Source organism: Amblyraja radiata, chromosome 5 (genome assembly GCF_010909765.2).
Source record: "Amblyraja radiata isolate CabotCenter1 chromosome 5, sAmbRad1.1.pri, whole genome shotgun sequence".
In the NCBI taxonomy this organism is placed as follows: domain Eukaryota; kingdom Metazoa; phylum Chordata; class Chondrichthyes; order Rajiformes; family Rajidae; genus Amblyraja; species Amblyraja radiata.
The window spans coordinates 39,238,381-39,262,299 of record NC_045960.1 but is presented as its reverse complement, the minus strand read 5'-3'; the positions used below and the strand labels follow the sequence as shown (position 1 = coordinate 39,262,299).

At 42.2% G+C, this 23,919-nt stretch overlaps 1 protein-coding gene across 6 annotated transcripts in view; it reads right to left on the bottom strand.

The window, feature by feature from the left end:
* gpr63 (G protein-coupled receptor 63) overlaps positions 1-20,543 on the bottom strand; it is a 52,716-nt gene extending 32,173 nt beyond the window's left edge. For 4 of the 6 annotated variants that reach the window (XM_033021053.1, XM_033021050.1, XM_033021051.1 and 1 more), the window contains exons 1-2: positions 20,013-20,536; positions 10,989-11,129 (exon numbers count right to left, since the gene is read on the bottom strand). Coding sequence is in view for 1 of the 6 variants with exons in the window: in XM_033021057.1 (XP_032876948.1) it covers positions 20,013-20,065 (53 nt within the window). In the remaining 5 variants the exon portion in view is untranslated. Of the gene's footprint in view, positions 1-10,988; positions 11,130-20,012 lie in introns of all 6 variants that reach the window. The other 2 variants (XM_033021057.1, XM_033021056.1) reach the window with 2 other exon arrangements.
* Positions 20,544-23,919: the final 3,376 nt, after the last annotated feature.

Here is a 23,919-nt window from a genome sequence, read left to right as displayed (position 1 = left end):
CAACCAAGATCGCAATGAAAGGCGGTGCTGGCTCAAAGGGCCGAATGGCCTCCTCCTGCACCTATTTTCTATGTTTCAACCACAAGCCTCGATAAGTATACAGACACTGTAACATCATACGTCAGCTTTTGTGAGGACAGTTGCATTCCAACTAGGACCTTGTTCAACAACAACAAGCCCTGGTTTACAGCAGAACCCAGACAGCTCCGCCAGTCTAAAGATGAGGCCTACAGGAGCGGGGATGCAGACCTCAACAGGCAAGCAAAGTACAAGCTGAGAAGAGGAATCAGAGCTGCCAAAGAAAGGTAATCTGAGAAGTTGAGGGGCAAGTTCTCAGCTACTGACTCTTCTTCCGTTTGTAAGAGCTTGCAATAAATCATCAGCTACAAGAGGAAAGATCCCCACTCTTTGGACAAACGTCAGCTGACCAAAGACTTGAACGAGTTCTACTGCCCGTTCGATAAACAGAAACTTAACCCTGGTACCCACTCCCCCACCAACACATCACACTTACAGCCTGAGTACAGTCTGCAAAGACTGGACACTTCCCCACCACTCTTCCCCAACCACCACTTCACACCTACTTAAAGCATGACTCCGGTCTGAAAAGACTGGACCTTTTCCCACCCCACTTCAATCACCACTTACAGCCTGACTGCAAAAGACTGGAGCCTCGTCTACTACCCACCCCCTCCGTGGTGCCCAACATCAATCTGGCCACTGCTCAATCACCAACAATAGAAATTGAGGAGGTGGAGATGCTGTTCAGAAGACAGAAAAGCCGGAAATCTCCAGGACCAGACAATTTTACCCCCTCTACTCTCAAGCTCCGTGCCGAACAACTGGCACCAGTCTACACAGACATTTTCAACCTGTCCCTGCAAACCTGTACTGTCCCTGCCTGCTTCAAAGTCTCCACTATTGCCCCTATACCCAAAAAGGCAAGGATTACTGGTCCTAATGACTACAGGCCTGTCGCACTGACGTCTGTAGTCATGAAGACCCTTGAAAGGCTTGTGCTGGCCAAGCTGAAAAATATCACAAATCCCCGGCTGAACCCTCTGCAGTTTGCATATCGGGCCAATAGATCTGTGGATGATGCAGTGAACCTGGGCCTGCACTTCATCCTCCAGTACCGAGACCGCCAGGGGACCTATGCTAGGATTTTGTTTGTTGATTTTAGCTCTACATTCAACACCGTTGTGCCAGAGCTACTACACTCCAAACTTTCCAAGTTGACTGTGCCTGAACCCCTCTGTCAGTGGATCACCAGCTTCCTGACAGACAGGAAGCAGCATGTGAAGCTGGGAAATCACATCTCGGACCCGCAAACCTCTGCATAGGAGCACCGCAAGGCTGCGTACTCTCTCCTCTCCTCTCTCTACACCAATAACTGCACCTCCACTGACTCCTCTGTCAAGCTTCTCAAGTTTGCGGATGACACAACCCTGAATGGATCCAGGATGGGGAGGAATCTGCCTACGGACAGGAAGTGACACAGCTGGCATCTTGGTGCCATCGCAACAACCTGGAGCTCAAAGCTCTTAAGACAGTGGAATTGATTGTAGACTTTAGGAGAGCTCCCCCTCCCCTCACCCCACTCACCATCAACAACAGCACAGTCACAACTGTGGAGTCTTTTTTGGGAACCATCATCTCCAAGGACCCTAAATGGGGGGCCACCATCGACTCCACAGTCTAAAAGGCACAACGGAGGATCTACTTCCTGCGGCAGCTGAGGAAGCACAATCTGCTGCAGACACTGAAGGTCCAATTCTATACGGCCATCGTAGAGTCTGTCCTCACCTTCTCCATCATGGTCTGGCTCAGCCACCAAGCACGACGTCCGATCAGCTGAGAAGGTTATTTGCTGCAACCTTCCCTCCATTGACAAACTGTACCACTGCAAGGGCCAGGAGGTGAGCGGGTAAGATCATCTCTGACCCCTCTCATCCTGGCCACAAACTCTTTGAATCACTTCCCTCTGGAAGGCGACTCCGGACTGTCAAAGCTGCCACAGCCAGACATAAAAACAGCTTTTTTCCCCCAAGAGTATTAGCCAAAAATCTGTAGCCTCCTTTTGCACTGGTATTTTATTTATTTCACATGTTTAATCGATAATGTTTTATTATTAATGTTTAATGTTTTATGTGCCATTCTTAATTGTCACTGTATGTCATGTTGTCACTTGCGAGCGGAGCACCAAGGCAAATTCCTTGTATGTGAACATACTTGGCCAATAAATTATTCATTCATTCATAAGCTTATTCATTCATATTCTTCGGGTTCTACTTGACACTACTATGAAAGTACAGTTGTCCCAGGAATAACCAATGATGAACCGCCCAGAACGCAGACTAATATCTTAACGGCTCGAAAATGAGCAATTCTGTGGAATTAGGTCATTAGGATTGCATTTGTCGCTGATATCCTTTCTGGCACAAACGTGGGACTCATGCCAGAAATGTAGAATCAAATTTGTGGAAAGGCTGAAATTATGTGGAAACGGCTGTTGTCATTTTTCATTTCATCCAAAGTGTATTTTCAATCACATAACACAAATAAACAACGCCACACAATCCAATTTTTAGGCTCATGTGTTCGCTTTGGCATTTGTAAAGGCTCTTTTGCAAGAATCGGGCCGAAACGTCGCCTATTTCCTTCGCTCCATAGATGCTGCTGCACCCGCTGAGTTTCTCCAGCATTTTTGTGTACCTTCGATCTTCCAGCATCTGCAGTTCCTTCTTGAACACAGGAGTGTTTTGTGCTGCTTTTAAGGAAGTGTTAGACTGATTCTGTAGTACCTACAAAACACTCCTGTTTGGAATCATGAAGTTCCACAATATGTTCTATTTGGAAATTTGAAACGCTTGGTATTAACTACGGCATATCAGTTAAGAATGCAGAGAGTAGTCATGAGCAAATTCCCCAGCAAATTTATAAACATATGTAGTGGAGTAGTTGTTATTGTGATCATTGGGTTTCTAGTTTTAAGCAAGTGATATGGATTTGAGGGCAGGGAGTACAGTTTTATTTTTCAAATGATACAAATTTTGGGAATATGATAAAGGTGAAGGATTGTGTTACACTGTAGATAGACATCAGCACATAAAAAATGTACAGCACAAGAACAGGACCTCCGGCCCACCAGGTCTATGCCGAACATGATGCCAAGACCATTTCTTATCTACCTGCATACAATCATAAGATCATAAAAGATAGGAGTAGAATTAGGGCTGTTCGGCCTGCCCTGTGCTTGAAACTGCAATGGAAGTGAAATTAAAATGCAACGGGCTGTTCGACCTGCCCTGTGCTTGAAACTGCAATGGAAGTGAAATGAAAATGCAACGGGCTGTTCGGCCTGCCCTGTGCTTGAAACTGCAATGGCAGTGAAATGAAAATGCAACGAGCTGTTTGGCCTGCCCTGTGCTTGAAATTGAAATGGAAATGGAAATGAAAATGCAATGAGCTGTTTGACCTGCCCTGTGCTTGAAATTGAAATGAAAATGAAATGAGTTGTTTAGCCTGCCTGAAACCACAAATTTCGGCCCACAAGGCCCCTATTAGCCAGGAAACCTGTCCCATTTGCCCAAAATGCCCGTATTAGCCCAGGAGGAGCATTTTGGCCCAAAAGGCCTGTGCCAGGCCAGGAAAAGTCCAGACAAAGTGCCTTTCACTGAGATCTCACTAAGATTATTATCATTAATTTTTAAAGAGCCCCTTTGGCCCATCAGGCCTGTACTAGCCCAGGAGGAGTACTTGCGGCCCATCAGTAAGTATTCCCCCCTGCAAGTATTAAACCTCAGGCCAGTATTTTTCTCCCTCCTTTCATTGGCTCCCTGTGAGATCCAGGCCAGGATAGACTTTCCTCCTTTATTGCTGTGATCTGCAGAAACATATAAAAAATGTCTAAAATTGCTCTCTCTCCCTCTCTCCCTCTCTCACTGTTTTGGGCAGAATTTCTGGCAGTTTCTGAGCTGCCAGCCCACCAGGCCTGAGTGACTGAGCTGCAAGCCCATGAATCCATTCGGCCCACAATGTCAATGTGGGCAGAAGCCCCCTGGAAACCAGTCCCTTCTGCCCACAACACCCATACTAGCACCCCAGAAAGGCCCCCCCCACCCCACTGGCCACCAATATTGGAATTGATGGAGAGGTGGAATATTGCGTTGGGGAACCAGCCCTCCCGTGTGAACATGGGACCCAACGGGTCCCATTCAGTCTAGTCTCCTTTAAGAGTTGGACATCACTTTACAGCTTTGCCCTCCAGTATTTATTTTTTTCCATCCTGGAAAAAAGGTTTTGACTGTCTACTCGATCTATGCCTCTTGTAATTTTATAAACTTCCATCACGTCTCCCCAAAACCTGCGGCATTCCAGAGAAAACAATCCATGGTTGTCCAACCTCTCCCTGTAGCTAATACATAGAAACATAGAAAATAGGTGCAGGAGTAGGCCATTCGGCCCTTCGAGCCTGCACCGCCATTCAATATGATCATGGCTGATCATCCAACTCAGTATCCTGTACCTGCCTTCTCTCCATACCCCCTGATCCCTTTAGCCACAAGGGCCACATCTAACTCCCTCTTAAATATAGCCAATGAACTGGCCTCAACTACCTTTTGTGGCAGAGAATTCCAGAGATTCACCACTCTCTGCGTGAAAAATGTTTTCCTCATCTCGGTCGTAAAAGATTTCCCCCTTATCCTTAAACTGTGACCCCTTGTTCTGGACTTTCCCAACATCGGGAACAATCTTCCTGCATCTAGCCTGTCCAACTCCTTAAGAATTTTGTAAGTATCTATAAGATCCCCCCTCAATCTTCTAAATTCTAGCGAGTACAAGCCGAGTCTATCCAGTCTTTCTTCATATGAAAGTCCTGACATCCCAGGAATCAGTCTGGTGAACCTTCTCTGTACTCCCTCTATGGCAATAATGTCTTTCCTCAGATTAGGAGACCAAAACTGTACGCAATACTCCAGGTGTGGTCTCACCAAGACCCTGTACAATTGCAGTAGAACCTCCCTGCTACTATACTCAAATCCTTTTGCTATGAATGCTAACATACCATTCGCCTTCTTCACTACCTGCTGCACCTGCATGCCTACTTTTAATGACTGGTGTACCATGACACCCAGGTCTCGTTGCATCTCCCCCTTTCCTAATCGGCCACCATTCAGATAATAGTCTACTTTCCTGTTTTTGCCACCAAAGTGGATAACCTCACATTTATCCACATTATACTGCATCTGCCATGCATTTGCCCACTCACCCAGCCTATCCAAGTCACCTTGCAGCCTCCTAGCATCCTCCACGCAGCTAACACTGCCCCCCAGCTTCGTGTCATCCGCAAACTTGGAGATGTTGCATTCAATTCCCTCGTCCAAATCATTAATATATATCGTAAATAGCTGGGGTCCCAGCACTGAGCCTTGCGGTACCCCACTAGTCACTGCCTGCCATTGTGAAAAGGACCCGTTTACTCCTACTATTTGCTTCCTGTCTGCCAGCCAGTTCTCTATCCACATCAATACTGAACCCCCAATACCCTCTAATCCAGGCATCAATCCGGTGAACCTACTTTGCACCCTTTCCAAAAACTCCATATCCTCAGATTCAGATTCAGATTCAATTTTAATTGTCATTGTCAGTGTACAGTACAGAGACAACGAAATGCATTTAGCATCTCCCTGGAAGAGCGACATAGCAAATGATTTAAATAAATAATAATAAGTGATAATAAGTGTCCGGGGGGTGGGGGGGGGTGATTGGCAGTCACCGAGGTACGTTGTTGAGTAGAGTGACAGCCGCCGGGAAGAAGCTGTTCCTGGACCTGCTGGTTCGGCAACGGAGAGACCTGTAGCGCCTCCCAGATGGTAGGAGGGCAAACAGTCCATGGTTGGGGTGAGAGCAGTCCTTGGCGATGCTGAGCGCCCTCCGCAGACAACGCTTGCTTTGGACAGACTCAATGGAGGGGAGCGAGGAACCGGTGATGCGTTGGGCAATTTTCACCACCCTCTGCAATGCCTTCCGGTCGGAGACAGAGCAGTTGCCATACCATACTGTGATGCAGTTGGTAAGGATGCTCTCGATGGTGCAGCGGTAGAAGTTCACCAGGATCTGAGGAGACAGATGGACCTTCTTCAGTCTCCTCAGGAAGAAGAGACGCTGGTGAGCCTTCTTGATCAGAGTTGAGGTATTGTGGGTCCACCATCCTTCCTGTAATGGTGCGACCAGAACTGCACGCAATACTCCAAATACGGCCAAACCCAAGTCCTATATACACACGGCTGAAGCAGGCAGACTCGTGGCAGATAACATCAATGTACTTAAAATAATCTACATTAAATTATGCTAACCAACCTACCAATCTCTGTTAACCATATTCTAAATATCAAATTTAAGTCATCTATAATCCCATATGGTAACAATCTTAATGTTAACCTACCACCATGACTAGTGGGTTAGGCAGCATCTCTGGAGAGAAGGAATGGGCGACGTTTGGAGTCAAGATCCTTTTTCAGACATTGCCCATTCCTTCTCTCCAGAGATACTGCCTCACCCACTGAGTTACTCCAGCATTTTGTGTCTACCTTCGATTTAAACCAGCACCTGCAGTTCTTTCTTACATGACTAGTGGTATGCAACAGAGAACAATGCAGAAGGCTTTTGGCAAAAGTTACATGAGAACTTCTTCTAACGAGGCAAGTGGTTAGGGTCTGGGACGCACTGGCAGTGGTTGTCACGTAAACATATTCAATTATAGCACTAAAAATGGAGCTGGATAAGTATCTCAAAGGAAATAATTTGTAGGGACATGGGGAGAATAGTGAAAGTGGATGCAGAGTGGATGTTTCCACTAGTGGGAGATTCTAGAACCAGATGGCATAACCTCAGAAAAAAAGTACGCACCTTTAGAAAGGAGATGGAGTAATTTCTTTAGTCAGAGGGTGGTGAATCTGTTCATTGCCACAGATGGCTGTGGAGGCCAGACCATTGGGTATTTTTAAGGCAGCGATTGACAGATGCATGATTAGCAAGGGTGTCCAGGGTTATGAGAAGGCAGGAGAATGGAGTTGAGAGGGAAAGATAGATCAGCCATGTTTGAATGGCAGAGTAGACTCGATGGGCCAAATGGACAATTTCTGCTCCTATGACTCATGAACGTGGGAGAGTAGGACTCGTTGGTTTGCTCATAATTACAGCCTGTGTAGGCTTGAAGGGCCAAATGGTCCCTCTCATGATATAACTATTCAGTGATTCCGAACAACTGCAGTTCATGAATTATGTATCCTGTATGAGAACTTAGTAATGATACAGATAGCAAGCTTACTTGTGGTATTTTTCAAAATGTAGTGATATATTTTATAAAGTGCAGAAGGATGATGTTAATATATTAAATGGGATTCTGGTTTCAAACCGCTGACAGACAGAAATAGGCAATTAGTGTGGGAATCCACAGTCTGATAACGGAGGGATAATATTCATGAGTCAAGAAATATTGGTAAATTCTGGAAATATTACTGTATGTGCTGGAATCACTGGGCTGAAATCCTGGGGTAGAAAGTTGAAACATAGACATAGAAACATAGAAAATAGGTGCAGGAGAAGGCCATTTGGCCGTTCGAGCCAGCACCGCCATTCATTGTGATCATGGCTGATCGTCCCCTATCAATAAACCGTGCGTGCCTTCTCCCCATATCCCTTGATTCCACTAACTCTCTCTTAAATCCATCCAGTGATTTGGCCTCCACTGCCCTCTGGGGCAGGGAATTCCATAAATTCACAACTCTCTAGGTGAAAAAGTTTTTTCTCACCTCAGTCTTAAATGACCTCCCCTTTATTCCTGCATCTAGCTTGACCAGTCCTTTTATAATTGTATACGTTTCTATAAGATCCCCCTCATCCTTCTAAACTACAGTGAATACAAGCCTAGTCTTTTCTATCTTTCCTCATATGACAGTCCCGCCATCCCAGGGATCAATCTCGTGAACCTACGCTGCACTGCCTCAATCACAAGGATGTCCTTCCTCAAATTAGGAGACCAAAACTGTGCACAATACTCCAGATGTGGTCTCACCAGAGCCCGATAAAAGGTGATCTCAGGGTCTTGCACTTGTGGGTTGGGCTCAAGAAATGTGATCTAAACGTTTGTGAAAACCAAGGACAAGAGATCAGTTGAGGGAAAGACATTTGGAGTTTCTCATATCTAACAAGAAAGAAAAGACCTGGAAAAGCATTATTTTCCTACTCCCATCTCAATCTGCAACATCTCCGTCATATCCCTGTCACTCCTCTAGTCTTTTCCTACTCTCACAGTCCCATCTCCTTTTCCTTACTAACTAGTCGCTTCCTTCTGGTAACTCTCTACTTTCTTTTACTCCCTCAATTTTTTTTACCCCACTTGCAGTTCGATCCTCCCTTCCCCTTTTCTCTACCCATCAAAAATATTCTGGTGAATGTAAACAAGTAAAACTGATGTGGTTCGTCTATTTTTTGGCATCAGTCTGTAAACTTGAGGATATCAATGTTCTGTGTGAATTTATGAATGTGCATAGTGATTTTAAACAAAAGGTACACTATTATTGACGACTGCTTTGGTGCCACCTCCTGCACCCACACACAACTGACTGACTTCATCCACTTCACCACCAACTTCCATCCGGCACTCCAATACACCTGGACGATTTCCGACACTTCCCTACCATTCCTTGACCTCACCATCTCCATCGCAGGGGACAGACTCCTGACCGACATACATTACAAACCCACTGACTCACATGGCTATCTGGACTACACGTCTTCCCACCCTGCCCCCTGTAAAGACTCCATCCCCTACTCCCAATTCCTCCGCCTACGCCGCATCTGTTCCCAGGATGAGACATTTCATACCAGGGCATCGGAAATGTCCTCGTTCTTCAGGGAACGGGGATTCCCCTCCGCCACCATAGATGAGGCTCACACCAGGGTCTCATCCATACCCCGTAACACTGCTCTCTCTCCCCATCCCCACACACGCAACAAGGGCAGAGTCCCTCTGGTCCTCACCTTTCACCCCACCAGCCGGCAAATACAACACATAATCCTCCGCCATTTCCGCCACCTCCAACGTGACCCCACCACTCGCCACATCTTCCCATCTCCCCCCATGTCTGCCTTCCGCAAAGACCGCTCCCTCCGCAACTCCCTCGTCAATTCTTCCCTTCCCTCCCGCACCACCCCCTCCCCGGGCACTTTCCGTTGCAACCGCAAGAAATGCAACACCTGTCCCTTCACCTCCCCCCTCGACTCCATTCAAGGTCCCAAGCAGTCGTTCCAGGTGCGACAAAGGTTCACCTGTGTCTCCTCCAACCTCATCTACTGCATCCGCTGCTCTAGATGTCAGCTGATTTACATCGGTGAGACCAAGCGTAGGTTGGGCGATCGTTTCGCCGAACGCCTCCGCTCAGTCCGCAATAACCTACCTGACCTCCCGGTGGCTCAGCACTTCAACTCCCCCTCCCATTCCCAATCCGACCTCTCTGTCCTGGGTCTCCTCCATTGCCAGAGTGAGCAACAGCGGAAATTGGAGGAACAGCACCTCATATTCCGTCTGGGGTCCTTGCGTCCTTATGTCATTAACATTGAATTCTCCCAATTTGGCTAGCCCGTGCTGTCTCCTCCCCTTCCTTAACCCTCTAGCTGTCTCCTCCCACCCTCCCATCCGCCCGCCCTCGGGCTCCTCCTCCTCCTCCCCTTTTCCTTCTTTCTTTCCCCACCCCCCATCAGTCTGAAGAAGGGTTTCGGCCCGAAACGTCGCCTATTTCCTTCGCTCCATAGATGCTGCTGCACCCGCTGAGTTTCCCCAGCAATTGTGTGTACCTTTGGTACACTATTATTTCTTTGCAGTTCACAATGAACTTTCAAGCCTAGTCCCAAAAAATAAGGTGATGATAGTTACTTGTCACCAATAAATTATATCAAGGCAAATTTTCACAAAATCTGAAAAGCAGACAAGTATGGTTGGTAAATTGTTTTGTTTTTTCTCACCCTCACATGTGCAATGTGCATGAGGTTTATATAAACGGCACCTTATGTAGGAGGGATGCGATTTTGTCTAAATTTCAAAATAGTAACTGAGTCACACATACAACAGACACAATCTGAAGACACACAATACCAAACTCCATGTCATGTTACCATGGGAAAGAAACCACAGAAAAAAGAAATGATCAAATATAAAGCAGCTTTGTCCATGATCCATGATCAGATAAGAGCTAAATTTGTTTTCTGCTAAATGTGACTCCTAATCTGTTAATTTATCAATTCTTATTCCCATTATATCTGATATTCAGCTGGCTGTGATACTCGAGGCAAAAATAAAAGCTAAATTCTTAAATCTTATTTTAGCATCTTACATACAGTGTTAATGAGGTGTTAAAATAATTCCACTCCATAAGCTAACAATATCAAGGTAAAGCTAGCCTCATGATCTGTCCTTGTGTCTGGGCCTTGACTCAGCAGCAGCACACTTGTCTCAGATTCAATGTCATTTTTTGGCAATTATATTTCTAAGATTCAAAACATAATGTTGCAAATTTCAATGCAAGATAGGTTGTGCCCTCTTTTTGATGAAAAGTTAACGCAATATTCTATTACATGTACACACATAATCACCTGGTTATATTCAAAAGGTGAGTCAGCCTGATTTTCCCAGTCAATGATCATCACTTAGTCAATGCAATGTAATAAAACCCACACCAGATAAATAATCACCAAAGATGCTGCAAGAAAGTTATAGTGTTGGGGCGATTTTTAATACAATGATTAACATTAACAGTTTACCATTTTTCTTAATCTTTCCTATGATAAATCGTTCCTTCGAATTATCATTGGAGGTACCAATTTAACATCAACTGTCTTGTTTTATTAAATTAATAAAATAATTTAAGTATTTTCCATACTAACTATAACATTTACAGATCTGGATTTCTAAGCAGAATGCTTACCTGTTATCCAATCATCGGCCCATTGATAATATACCTAGAGTTGCAGATTTTTTTAAATTGCAGCTACCTGCCCCTCTAGCGCCATGGTACAAAATCACAAAGAGCAGCTGGTTCCATGTGTAGCATTCAGAAGCTGCTTTCCTGCAAAATATTGAAATAGAAGTGCGTTAGTAATTTAGTTTCACCACATTTCACCTGCTGAAAAACACTTTGAAATTCCAATTTGACTCAATTTAATCAGAGGACAATATTACGACGATGATGCTGGAAATCATTTAGAGTGTTTATAAAGCAGAATGCAGCAATGTAACTTGATATACGTGTTCACAATCGGATTTCAAGGAACCATGAAGCTAGTTAGACACAAGAACAGCAGAAATTGATTCAGTTTAGTTCAATTAACTTTTTCCACGATTCCTCTAAATTTGAAGATGAAAATATACCTTCAATTTAACAATTGGCTCGATTTTGTTAGCTCCCACAAAACTGAATTAAAAAAACATAGTGAAAATCTGATAACATATAGTGGTATACGAACTTGGAAACAATAAAAAATGACTTTAAAATTGGATAATTTATCACTCCTTCTCCCCATTCAAATAACCCTTCATTTAAACCTTCTGTGTTGGATAAAGGTTTTGCACAATGGAAAAATTATGGAATTAAAAAGGTGGGACACCTTTACAGAAAAGGTATTTTTCTTTCATTTCAGGAGTTACAACAATCCAATCCAATCCAACTTTATTTGTTAAGCACTTTAAAACAACCAATGTTGACCAAAGTGCTATACAGAAAAATAAACAAGACATCATAAACAGACAACATAACAGCAACGTGCTTTACATAAATTAAATAATAAGTTCCATTACAAACCATAGAAAAAGGTTTAAAAAAATGAATAAAATGGACACAACACATTTTAGAGTTCAACACAAACGTCCCCCCACAGCAGAATCAAAACTTTCCACTGTGGGGAAAGGCACCAGAAAGTTAAGTCCTCTTCCTCTGTGAGACACCCGAGGTCGGGGCCCATTTGTGGCCTTGCAGCCAGTCCGATGATTTTCAGAGCCCTCTTGCCGTGAAGATGGACTACATTCAAATAACTTTTTTAGATATTTACAACTTAGAGATTATGTTAAATCACATACACAAGATTATAGAATTAGGGAGCCAGAAATCCTTGATGAATGTTTGAGGAAACATCCTAACACAGATAAATTAATATCTCACATTTATAATATTCTTTTAGTGAGGTCCCGTCGACGGAACTACATAGACAAGCATGGGAAAATGAACTAGCTCAACCTATAATGAAAGATATATGGGATGAAAGTTTACAACATGTACATCAATGCTCGTTAAATGCCAGACACTCTTTAATACAATTTAAAGTACTACATAGACTGCACTATTATAAAACAAAATTAAATAGAATTTTTCCAAATATTTCTCCTATTTGTGACAAATGTCAATATTTAGAAGCTAATTTAACTCATACTTTTGTAAACTGTATAAAAATTTAAAAATTCTGGACGGATATTTAAAAATTATTTCTGAAGTTGTTAATATCCAATTGGATCCTGATCCAAAACTAATAATATTAGGAATATCAGAACAAAGCTTAAAACTTACAACAAACCAAAGACATTTCCTTGATTATAGTATAATAATTGGGAAAGAATTAACATTAACATTTTGGAAAAACCCAACAACCCTCACAATTAAAATGTGAATTATGGAAACGTCTGAGACCTTACACTTGGAAAAAATTAGACTTGTCTTAATTGACAAATCAGAATTGTTTACTAGAATATGGTCTCCATTTATTGATTTTCTGAAGGGGTAAATTGGTCCAGCACGGAAGCCTGACTGAAGCTTGAATCCAGGATTGGATTATAATCTACAGACCTATCTCCAAAATTGTGTTATTGGTAATTTATATTATTTTTTATTTTTTCTCCCTCCTTTCTTTCTATAGCTCTATCTTTCAAAAAATCTATTAAAAAATAAATAGAAGCTGCGTTAATATGTAATAGATAAACAAATTGTGTTTTGGTTATGATATGTATATGCTTCTAATAAAAAAATATTTTAAAACTTTTTTTTTTTAACAAAAACAAACTCAGAGGGCTACACTCTTTTGGTGGAACTCAGTGGATCAAATAACATTTATGAAGGGGTTGGGGCAATCGGCAGGGCAGCACAGTGGCGTAGCGGTAGAGTTGCTGCCTTACAGTGCCAGAGACCTAGAATCCATCCCAACAATGGGTGGTGTCTGTAAGGAGTTGGTACGCTCTTCCTGTGACCACACGGGCTTACTCAGAGTTCTTCAGTTTCCTCCCACACTACAAAGACATACAGAACTGTAGGTTAATTGGTTTATTAAAATTGTCCCTAGTGTGTGTAGGGTAGTGTTCGTGTGCAGTGATTGCTAGTGAACGCGGACTCGGTGGCCCCAAGGGCCTGTTTCTACGCTGTATCTATAAACTAAACTAATAATCACAGAGGAATTTTGTAAGTGATATATCACTGCTGAGAAATGTGGTCTGCTAATAAAAAACACCGTTGAAACAATTTTTATTTATACAGCACATTAAAATGTATCATGCAAAATGTAAAATGTCTCATGCTATTGAGATCATCAACAGCTTTTTTTCTCACATATATTATGGAATGGGTTAATTGTTATTCATCATGTTGATTGAAGGGTAAGCATTGAATAAAAATGCTGATTTAGCCCACCTTTTGAATAATGCCGAGGGATCATGTATGTGCATTAAAGAGAGAAGCACGATTTAATCTTCAATCCAGAGAGGCCACAGCCAATTATGAACTGAAATACGTGACATTATGTTTTTGTATGTTAAAAATATAATTGCAGCATAACAAAATGACAAAGGGGCCATGCATAAGCAAATATAACAAGGCATGCTTTGCTTTAATAATATCTTATAGAGTATGAACATTTTTTAACACAGTACAGTAGCAATGTTACAAACTTTTGAGATTTTAAAAATCAAGTCTGCAATTTATCCCATCAGATAAAGCATAAAAATAAGTTTAATTTGACACCTAATTCACTTTCATATCTCAAGTATTTAAAAGGTTATGGCCATTTTCATACTTGGAAATTAGCATCTTGTTCCCTATTGATTTTCTATGGACATAACAAAAAAGCTGTGATCGTGGACAGTCAAAAGCCCATAACTTTCTTAAAAATTAAGAGAACTGAATGAAATGTTCAGTTATCATAGATTGAAGCATTCTGAAACAAATATAAAATAATCTTACTTGGATGACCTGAAATTAAAGCATATAATTAGTTAGTTACCCAATTGTAGCTAATTCCAAACTTCAATTACTAGATCTAAACATCTATCCATTTCTTAATAAACGATTAACATTTTTAAATAGCCTAAGTGTCCAAATAATATTCACAAATAATTCACAATAAAACATGATTTTTAAATCTCATTTACATTAATTTATAGGCCAAATGGAAGGAATTTAGTGTTCAATTGCTGTAAATTAATGTCCATTTAAATCAGCTTTCTAGTGGGATCCTGTGAACGTGCTGGTTTAGAACGTTCACATTGCGGTAGATTTGTGCCCCCAAATGCCCAGGAAAATACTGCGAGATTTAATGGGCCCCAAATTAGCTACTCGCAACATTAAACTTTGTATAAAGGGATCTTAAGAAGCCCATTTTAACGTAAAAATAAACAGCCTACCTTCCGTTTTGCCCTGTATGAGATCTGGCCCGTTGTCGGTGGTCGCGGGTTTAGAGGTTAATTTTTAACGTACTATAACAATTAAATAAAGCCCTTAAAACTAATAATAGCTCAAGCGAGGGAATCTTCCAGCGATTTTTCATTAATAATTAACTAGGCTGAAAAACCTCGATTTGAACAGCTTAGGGAAAATCGCGTTTTAAACCCGCCCCCTCTAAACGGCGCCAAAATCGCGCACACGGGCTGGGACAGATTTTCAGCGACCTTCAGGTACGTTTTGCAACATACCTAAGTACAGTCCAGTACAGTCCACATCAATACAGTTGCTTGTATACAAAAAAGGTTTAAACCAAGTAATTCAATAGCAGTTAGCAATTATCATTAAACACCAACTTCCACAGGTGATCCAATGCTTAGAGTGATACAGTACAGAAACAGGCCCTTCAGCCCACCGTGTTGACGCTGACCACAATAGGTCCATATTCATCTTTTCTTTACTTTTGTCTCAATGCCTCTTCTGCATGTTCTAGATATCAACCATTCTGTATGTGAAAAGCTTTTCCCTCAAATCCCCATTAAACGTTCTCAAATTTATGTCCTGTTGTTTTTAATACCCCACCTCCCACCCATCTATAATAAGAAAAAGATTCTGACTACCTGCCCTATCAATACATCTATCATTGTATTTGACATATATCAGGTCATCCCTCAGCCTTGTTCACTCCAGGGAAAACAGCCTCAAGTATTCAACACTGGCGTCCACCAGAAACACACCAATTCCCACAATTACCATGACTACTACTCCCCACTCAGCCTCTTGCATTGAAGCCATCCCTTTCTCTCAATTTCTCCGACTCCTCCCATCTGTTCCTAGGATGAGGCCTTCCATTCTAGGATATCCAAGATGACCCCCACTCACTAAATGTGGTTTTCTCCCTGCTGTCATCATCCGTGCTTCTCAGCGCCCCAAAGTTCTGCACTCACCCCCTCCCATCAGACAGAACAAGGATACAGATCCCCTGGTCCTCACCTTTCTCCCCTCCAGCCACCACACCATTTTCTGCAATTTCCATCACTTTCAATGTGACCCCACCAAAAGCCACATCTTCCCATCCCCACCGTTTTCCACCTTCTTCAGAGACCACTCCCTCCGCAACTCCGCGGTTCACACATCCTTCTCCAACCAATACACCTCCTCTACCCAGCTACATTCCTCTGCAACCATAGGAGATGGAACACCAGCTCCTACACCTCCTCTTAACTAGCAGTCCTTCTTGGTAAGACCGAGGTTGATGTGCACTTCTACTACATTCTGTTCCAACCCAAGTCTGAGGAAGGGTCTCAACCCAAAATGTCATCTGCCGATTCCTTTCACATATGCAGCCTGATCTGCTGTTCCTCCAGCACTTTATGTTTTGCTCAAGATTCCAGCAAGATTCCTGCTTCTGCAGTTCCTATGTCTCCAATTAACCTTTCTTTCCCTCTACCTAAAATTCCCCAATTCCGGTTCTTAGGGGTTCATTGGGACAACTGTAGGAATTATTTAATGTTATTTAATAGGAGGAGGGTCGGGGTGTAAGCTAGTTGACTCAACAGTTGTCTGAAGAAGGGTCTCGACCAGAAATGTCACCTTCTCTCCAGAGATGCTGCCTGTCCAGCCGAGTTACTCCAGCTTTGTGTCTATCTTTGACTCAAATAAGAACCTGTCGTCAAAAATAATTACTTCCATTGATAATTTAAGACCATCAAAACGAGTTATCTTGTGTATGACATTATGAACCATTGCAACTACGCTGGAGAAGACAATAAATAAATGTCAGATTAATTGGCCCTCAATGAAATCTCATGATGAGGTCAGGGACAGTGAAAGCAATAAGTAGTCTCCCCTGTGTTAGCACATCATTAATGACATATCCTTGCCATCCCTCAACACTAACAAAAGTACATTTTGGGTGTCAAGTGCTTTGTGCTCAAAATTCCCATCTACATTCAAAATGGTACTTACATAGGTAATTATAACCATTGAAAATGTACTTAATTGCTTACTGCTTATTAACCCGACGTGGAAGAAAGAACTGCAGATGCTGGACATGATAGACACAAAATGCTGGAGTGATTCAGCGGGACAGGCAGCATCTCTGGAGAGAAGGAATGGGTGATGTTTCGGGTTGAGACCATTCTTCAGACTGATGTGGCTTCCTTTCCATTGGCGAGACCAAGCGGAGGCGAGGCGACAAACATTTGCGCTCTGCCACCAAGGCCTGCTGGATCTCCTGTCTGCAAACCTTCCCATTTCAATGCAGATTTTTTATTCCTGTCTCCTGGGAACAAGACTATACAATCACCCTATCTATGTCCCTCATGATTTTATATACCTCCTTACCAATCCTCCACTTTAAGTCAAGTCAAGTAACATTTATTTATATAGCACATTTAAAAAACAACTCTCGTTGACCAAAGTGCTTTACATTTGTTATAAGAATAGTATAAACAAACAAATTACATACATATATACATATAGCCCTCGCTCAGAATAAAGTTAATAAAGTTAGAGCCTGCTCAACCTCTCCCTATAGTTCAGGCCCTTGAGTCGTGATAATTCTTGTCTGCACTGTTTCCAGCGTAATGGCATCTTTCCAATAGCAGGATGACAAAACTGAACACTACAATCAAAGTGTGGCCTCACCAGCGTCTTATACAATTGTAATATAATGTCTCAAACTAAACAAGGCTTGCAAGCCAAAAGCCATCTTCACCACCCTACTCTACCAGTGACACGACGTTCAGGGAACTATACATGTACTCTGGGATCTCTCTGCTCTATATCTCTCTGCTCTATATCACTCCCCAAGGCAGAACCTTATATTTACATATACACATATATATACAGACATGCATATATACACATGCATATACACACATATATACACACATGCATATACACACATATATACACACATACATATACACACACATATATACACACACATATACACATGCACATACACGCATATATATACACACACACATATATATATATATACATGCATATACACACATACATATACACATACATATACATACACACATACATACATATATAAACATGACATATATACATATACATACATACGCATACATATATACATATACACATACATACATACGTATATGTATATATACACACATATATACATATACATAATTCCTCAGAATCCTCTCCAATAACTTTCCTGCTGTTAGGCTGACATAGTTGACAAAGAGCAATAGTTTAAGCCCAAGACTCTTCATCAGAAGACCAACTTTGAACTAGTTTCCAGGTTTTTCTTTGCAGCCCATCTTAAGTAGACCAAAACATTAGCCACCCTCCAGTCTCTTGGCACCTCACCCGTGTCTCACAATGATTCATCTATCCCAGCCAAGACTGCTGCAATTTCTTCTCAAGCTTCCCATGGTGTCCTTGGATATCCAGCCCCACCTTGCTTCACCAATATGTCCTCTTCCAAAAGTTATTCAAAGGCACTAAGCGGTGCTTTTTAAATCTACGACACTGCTCCTCCTCTCAGCATCTTAGTTTAGCATGTCAGACAGCATTTGTGGAAAGAGATAAAGAGTAATAGTTTAAGCCCGAGACTCTTCATCAGAAGGTCAATGAAGTATTTGGCACCTGAAGCGATAACTGTTTCTCTTCCAACTGAATTTCCTGGCATGCTGAGTGAATCCAGTGCTTTCTGTTCTTGCTGTGAATCAGACTAAACCATGGAAAGCAATGTGAAAATATCTTTGCATTGCCAAATATATTTTAAAATTAAAAAAACCTTTAAACATTTTTTACGCCATTAGAAGGCATCAAGAGTCTTGGCGAGAGAGTAAGAACATGGTATTGAGACAGGATCAGCCGTGACCATAGGACTTCAACAAAGGATGATCCAGTTACCAAAGGTTGCTGTTCATGCATTACATGACAAAGTAACTGAAGAATATTATGTTTGTCCTATTGACCTATTGTCCAAGTTCACACATCAACAACCACATTCATTACCAGAACATGCTGTTACTGGACTCTGTTGAACAGCATACCAGTGTAATTCCAATGTTTTGAGAGAGAAATAAGCAAACATATAAGAAAATAAGATTATTACTCAAACCATATTCTCTCTGTGGGCAAACTGTACTTTTCAACTTTTTGCTCAAAATTCTGTCGCATTGAAAGTTACATCATCCATCACATTTCTAAACAGAAACATTCATGTGCCAACTTCATTGTCACATCAATGGTTCAATGCATTAAAAAAAAAAATTCTCAACTCTTTCTCCATATTCAAAACAGCTCAATCCTTCTTCAGACTAACTAAGTCATGTCCCTCTACAGTGGAGACAGAGAGATAAGGGGGGGGGTGTCAGAGAAAATGTAAGTGAATTTTAGTGTTCACATCAGCAGCAGGTATTCCTAAAATTGGAGAAGATGAGCACAACCTCTGTACAAAATAACACACCAATCCGTGAAGCGTTCCATCACTTTTGTTTGAAGGGTCCCAACCCACAATATAATCCATCCATTCCCTTCACAGGTGCTGTCTGACCTGCTGAGTTCCTGCAGCACTTGCTCGAGATTCCAGCATCTGCAGTTTCCCGTTTACAATTTTATTTACATTAGAAAAGCGAGCGATCTTGTTTCTTGTGATCTAATTTACATTGAAACATCAATAATTTGCAAATATAAATCCTGATCTCGCAAATGTCCTCGTAAATGCAGTGTTTCACTAACATCAACTGAATTAAACAAGCAGTTCCTTCGTTTCAGTATTAACGTACAGGATAGCTTTTTTGAAAGCACATTGAAGTACACAAATAAATATTAAAATATATTATATGAACAATTACAAGACATTTTGATTATACAAGTATACAATAACTGAGTATTAGATAGCTAAACATGCACAAAACCAATTTCTTTAACAAACCAGAGGTCACTCGGTATGTCATTTATACCCGTTTTGCCATAGCAAAGCTAAAAAGAGTACAAGAAATCAAAACGATTTTCAAACAAGGGCCAATTCCAATCTCGATTCCATCACGCTCGCATTCAACTGCAAAGTAAATTGAAAACAAATGAACTTAAAGCATTTCGTTTATTCTGAAACGCTTTATTTAATGCAGAGGCGTGCGAACCCGGAACGGTATGTACCGAGCAAACAGAATCAACAACATCCTTCAGTCACAATGCTCACTCACTGCTGCTGTGACTGCTGAAAAACACTGGCTGCTCAAAACGTGAAGAACTTTCACTCACCTCATGTACAATTCATTGGCTTTGGCGTTAATGCACACAGTGCGCTTCTGCATTTAAGTGCGCTGATTCAACACGGGGAGGAGTGTGGAGCTTTTATTTAAAAAAAACATCGCTCGAAGATGTGTGCCCACCCGCACAGGCACCACCCGACCCGAGGCGAGCAGAGCAGAGCCGACTTCTCACTGTGGATGTGCTACAGTTTCCCCGGGAGTAGCTACATTGTGACCGCCGCCGTCACGTGCCGAGCAGCCGCGCGCGTGCCCGTGGGCTGCAGCGTGCGCGTCCCCGTCTCCCCTCGTTCTCCTCTTGCGGCGCGATCCCCGGGCTTGTTGCCGACTCCACGTTCCATGCCGGCGCCGCGTGCTCCGGGTCGGCGGCCGCAAGATCTTTGGCCGCAACAATTAGCAGAGCAGCCCCGTCGACTTTTGAATTCACTCGATTTCATTTCATCCCACAATTTTTTTTTGCAATGCGTGTTTCGGTCAGGTGTGGATAGACAAGGATCAGCCGCACTTGGCCACTCCCTCTTCTCCCCTCGGGCAAAAGGTATAGAAATGTGAAAACGCACACCTCCAGATTCAGGGATTTCTTCCCAGATGTTATCAGGCAACTGAACCATCATTCCTCAAATAGAGAATAGTCTTGAAGTACTATCTACCTCATTGGTGACCCTCGGACTCTTTGATTGGACTTTACTGGCTTTATCTTGCACTATCAGGCTGGCTGGACTATGGTGCCTTCCTCACCTTGGTGCCATTGTGTTATGTTGTGTCGTGGACTTTCTGTGTTTGTGCTTTTTTTTAAATTCTATTTTATTTTTAATATGTTTTATTATTTATTATTTATTTATTTTTATGATACCGACTGTAAAGGGAAATTCATTTCGTTGTCTCTAATTGAGACAATGACAATAAATTTGAATACAATACAATGAATACAATAAATGTTATTCCCTTATCATGTATCTGTACACTGAATAGCTCAATTATAACGTGTAGGAAGGAACTGCATATGCTGGTTTAAACCGAAGATACACACAATCAGCGGAAAGACAATACATGATTACAGTTGAGCCAAAGTGCTGGAGTAACTCGTGTTTAAGAAGGAACTGCAGATGCTGGAAAATCAAAGGTACACAAAAAAGCTGGAGTAACTCAGTGGGCCAGGCAGCATCTCTGTATAGAAGGAATGCGTGACGTTTCGGGTTGAGACCCTTTTTCACACAGGGGCACGGACTGGACAGTTGGGGTTAGAAAGCATTTTGGGTCAGAGCCCTTTGTTAGGGATGAAAGGATGTTGACCCAAAATGTAGGGTCAACATCCTTTCTCTGGTTTCTGTGGTATTCTATTCTATCACTCTGAAATGTAGGGGCAACATCCTCTGATGCCTGATTTGCTGAGCATTGTCAACATTTTCTGCGTTTAGTTTACTGCTGAATTAACCAACAAAAATGACGAAAGAAAAGGAACCCGTCTGAGGAGCAGAACCAAATCTCTCTGCTTCCAGTCGTGTGATAAACCCTGCACTCTAGATACTTTCAAGAGAGAGCTAGATAGGGCTCTTAAAGATAGTGGAGTCAGGGGATATGGGGAGAAGGCAGGAACAGGGTACTGATTGGGGATAATCAGCCATGATCACATTGAATGGCGGTGCTGGCTCGAAGGGCCGAATAGCCTACTCCTGCACCTATTGTCTATTATCACTCAACACTAACCATTTCAGGATTTTACCTTCTAATTTTGCACCCAATACTCCATACAAAATAATAGAGTGGAGACACAAGGAACTGCAGATGCTGGACGATTGCCAGCATCGCAAGTGCTGTGATGCACAAAGTGCTGGAGTTCTCAGTTTGTTTTTTATCAGTCTTATATTATTTACTTTATATGTATTCAATTGTATAGGTCACGATCAACTGATTTCCTTCGATTCCAGATCGTTTATTAATTGATAAGGTTTGGGCATCACTGCAAGGCCAGATTTACTGTCTGTCACTAGTTACCCTTGTTACCTTCTTAAACTGCTGAAGTCCGGCTGATGATGTTATATTCCAAGTATTATCTATTGCAACAAGTGATGGCTCCATTGCCGGTAGCTTGCATCCTTTTCAGGACGGACGATGACAGCGATGTCAACATTTGAAACATGGAAGATGGACATGAAAGAAGAAGTAATGATGAGTGTGAAATTCCAGGAGTAGAGATCCAGCAATGCTGATGCTTTGTACCCTCTATCAGAGGTGAATAAAGATTAGGGGCCATAGGATCCAGGGCAAGCTGGCAAATGGTTTCCAAAATTAGCTTGGCAATAGGCAATAAATGGTGATGGTAAAGCACTATTTTGTGACTGGATTCTTGTGACCAGTGGTGTTCCGCAGGGATCGGTGCTATTAGACACAAAATGCTGGAGTAACTCAGCAGGTGAGTCAAGAGTATTTTATTGTCATATGTCCCAGATAGAACAATGAAATTCTTACTTGCTGCAGCACAACAGAATATATGTAAACATTGTACACTAAATAATATGATAAACGAGAGAGAAAACAAAAGTTCAGTGTGTATATATACACATACTCACGTATATGTATATATATATATATACTAGACTAAGTGGGATCCGTTGCGTCCCAGCATCACGCAGGAGGGCTGGTCCCCCAGCGCAATATTCCACCTCTCCACCAATTCCAATACTGGTGGCCAGTGGGGGGGGTGGTGCTTTCTGGAGCGCTAGTATGGGTGTTGTGGGCTGAAGGGACTTGTTTCCAGAGGGCCAGTATGGACATTGTGGGCCAAATGGATTCTTGGGCTGGCAGCTCAGTCACTCAAGCCTGTTGTGCTGCACTCAACACTTCTGGGTTTTATAGTCCCTCCGGAAGGGGCGTGGCCTTTAGGAGAGAGAATCTCAACATTTTTTAAACACTAATAACTCTTTTATTTTTTCATAGATGGGAAAAAACCTCTTGTCCTGCGCAGCGGAGTGGGACTGAGTAAGATGGCCAAAAATCGCAGCTGTAAGTGGCAGCGTTTTGTCTAAAATCAAAATACAGAACAGGAAGTGGTCAAGATCAGACTTTTAGTAATATAGATATACACACATACTAAAAAAACAAACAATAATAGTGCAATAATAATAATAATAGTTTATTGTAGTTCAGAGCTTATATGAGGTTGTAGTGTTTAGTGGCCTGATCTGGAGAGGAGGAATGGGTGACGTTTCGGTGTGGGGGGAAGAGGAAGGGGAAAGTACCTTGGGGAGGTGTGTGTGTGTGTGTTTATTTGTTCGTGTGTCATCACATCTTCGTGAATAACCAATATGGTGACGGTAAAATCTTTACATATTCCGGTAGAGATTTTTCCCATGGAGTCCAAATCGCCTTATCTGAAAATGTCATGCTTTATTTCTCGAGTTATTCATGAAAATGTTCAAAAATCTGAGAAAACTTTGAATTTAAAATGTTTTTTCCTCTTAAAATCATCCCTCACAACTTCCAACACACTTTGATACAAGGGGCAAGACAGAAACACTAGCAGGAACACTCTGACCTTTTCAACTCAATGGCAGCTCACAGCAAGTGCACATTTGCAACAATGTTGCCATCATAGCTCCTGGCAGGACAGGAGTGGGAGGGTCAATTTATATTGCATTTGGGAAGATGTTATTGGGATTTTTTTTCAACTCTAGTGCTGGGGGAGGCTCACGAGCTATGATCTTTGCTGAGGAGTGCTCGAGTCTTACCTTCGGGTTCAGTTGGAGGACCACGCCTCCCGTGGGGGCTACAGGTAGGGGACGGGTGTGTTGGGGGAGCAGACCCAACAGGTCTGCACTTAGTCTAGTTATCTATAAATGGTGGACTATAAGTCCCTATTTTCTACACCAAAACGGCATTAATTTTCAGAAACTAATCCA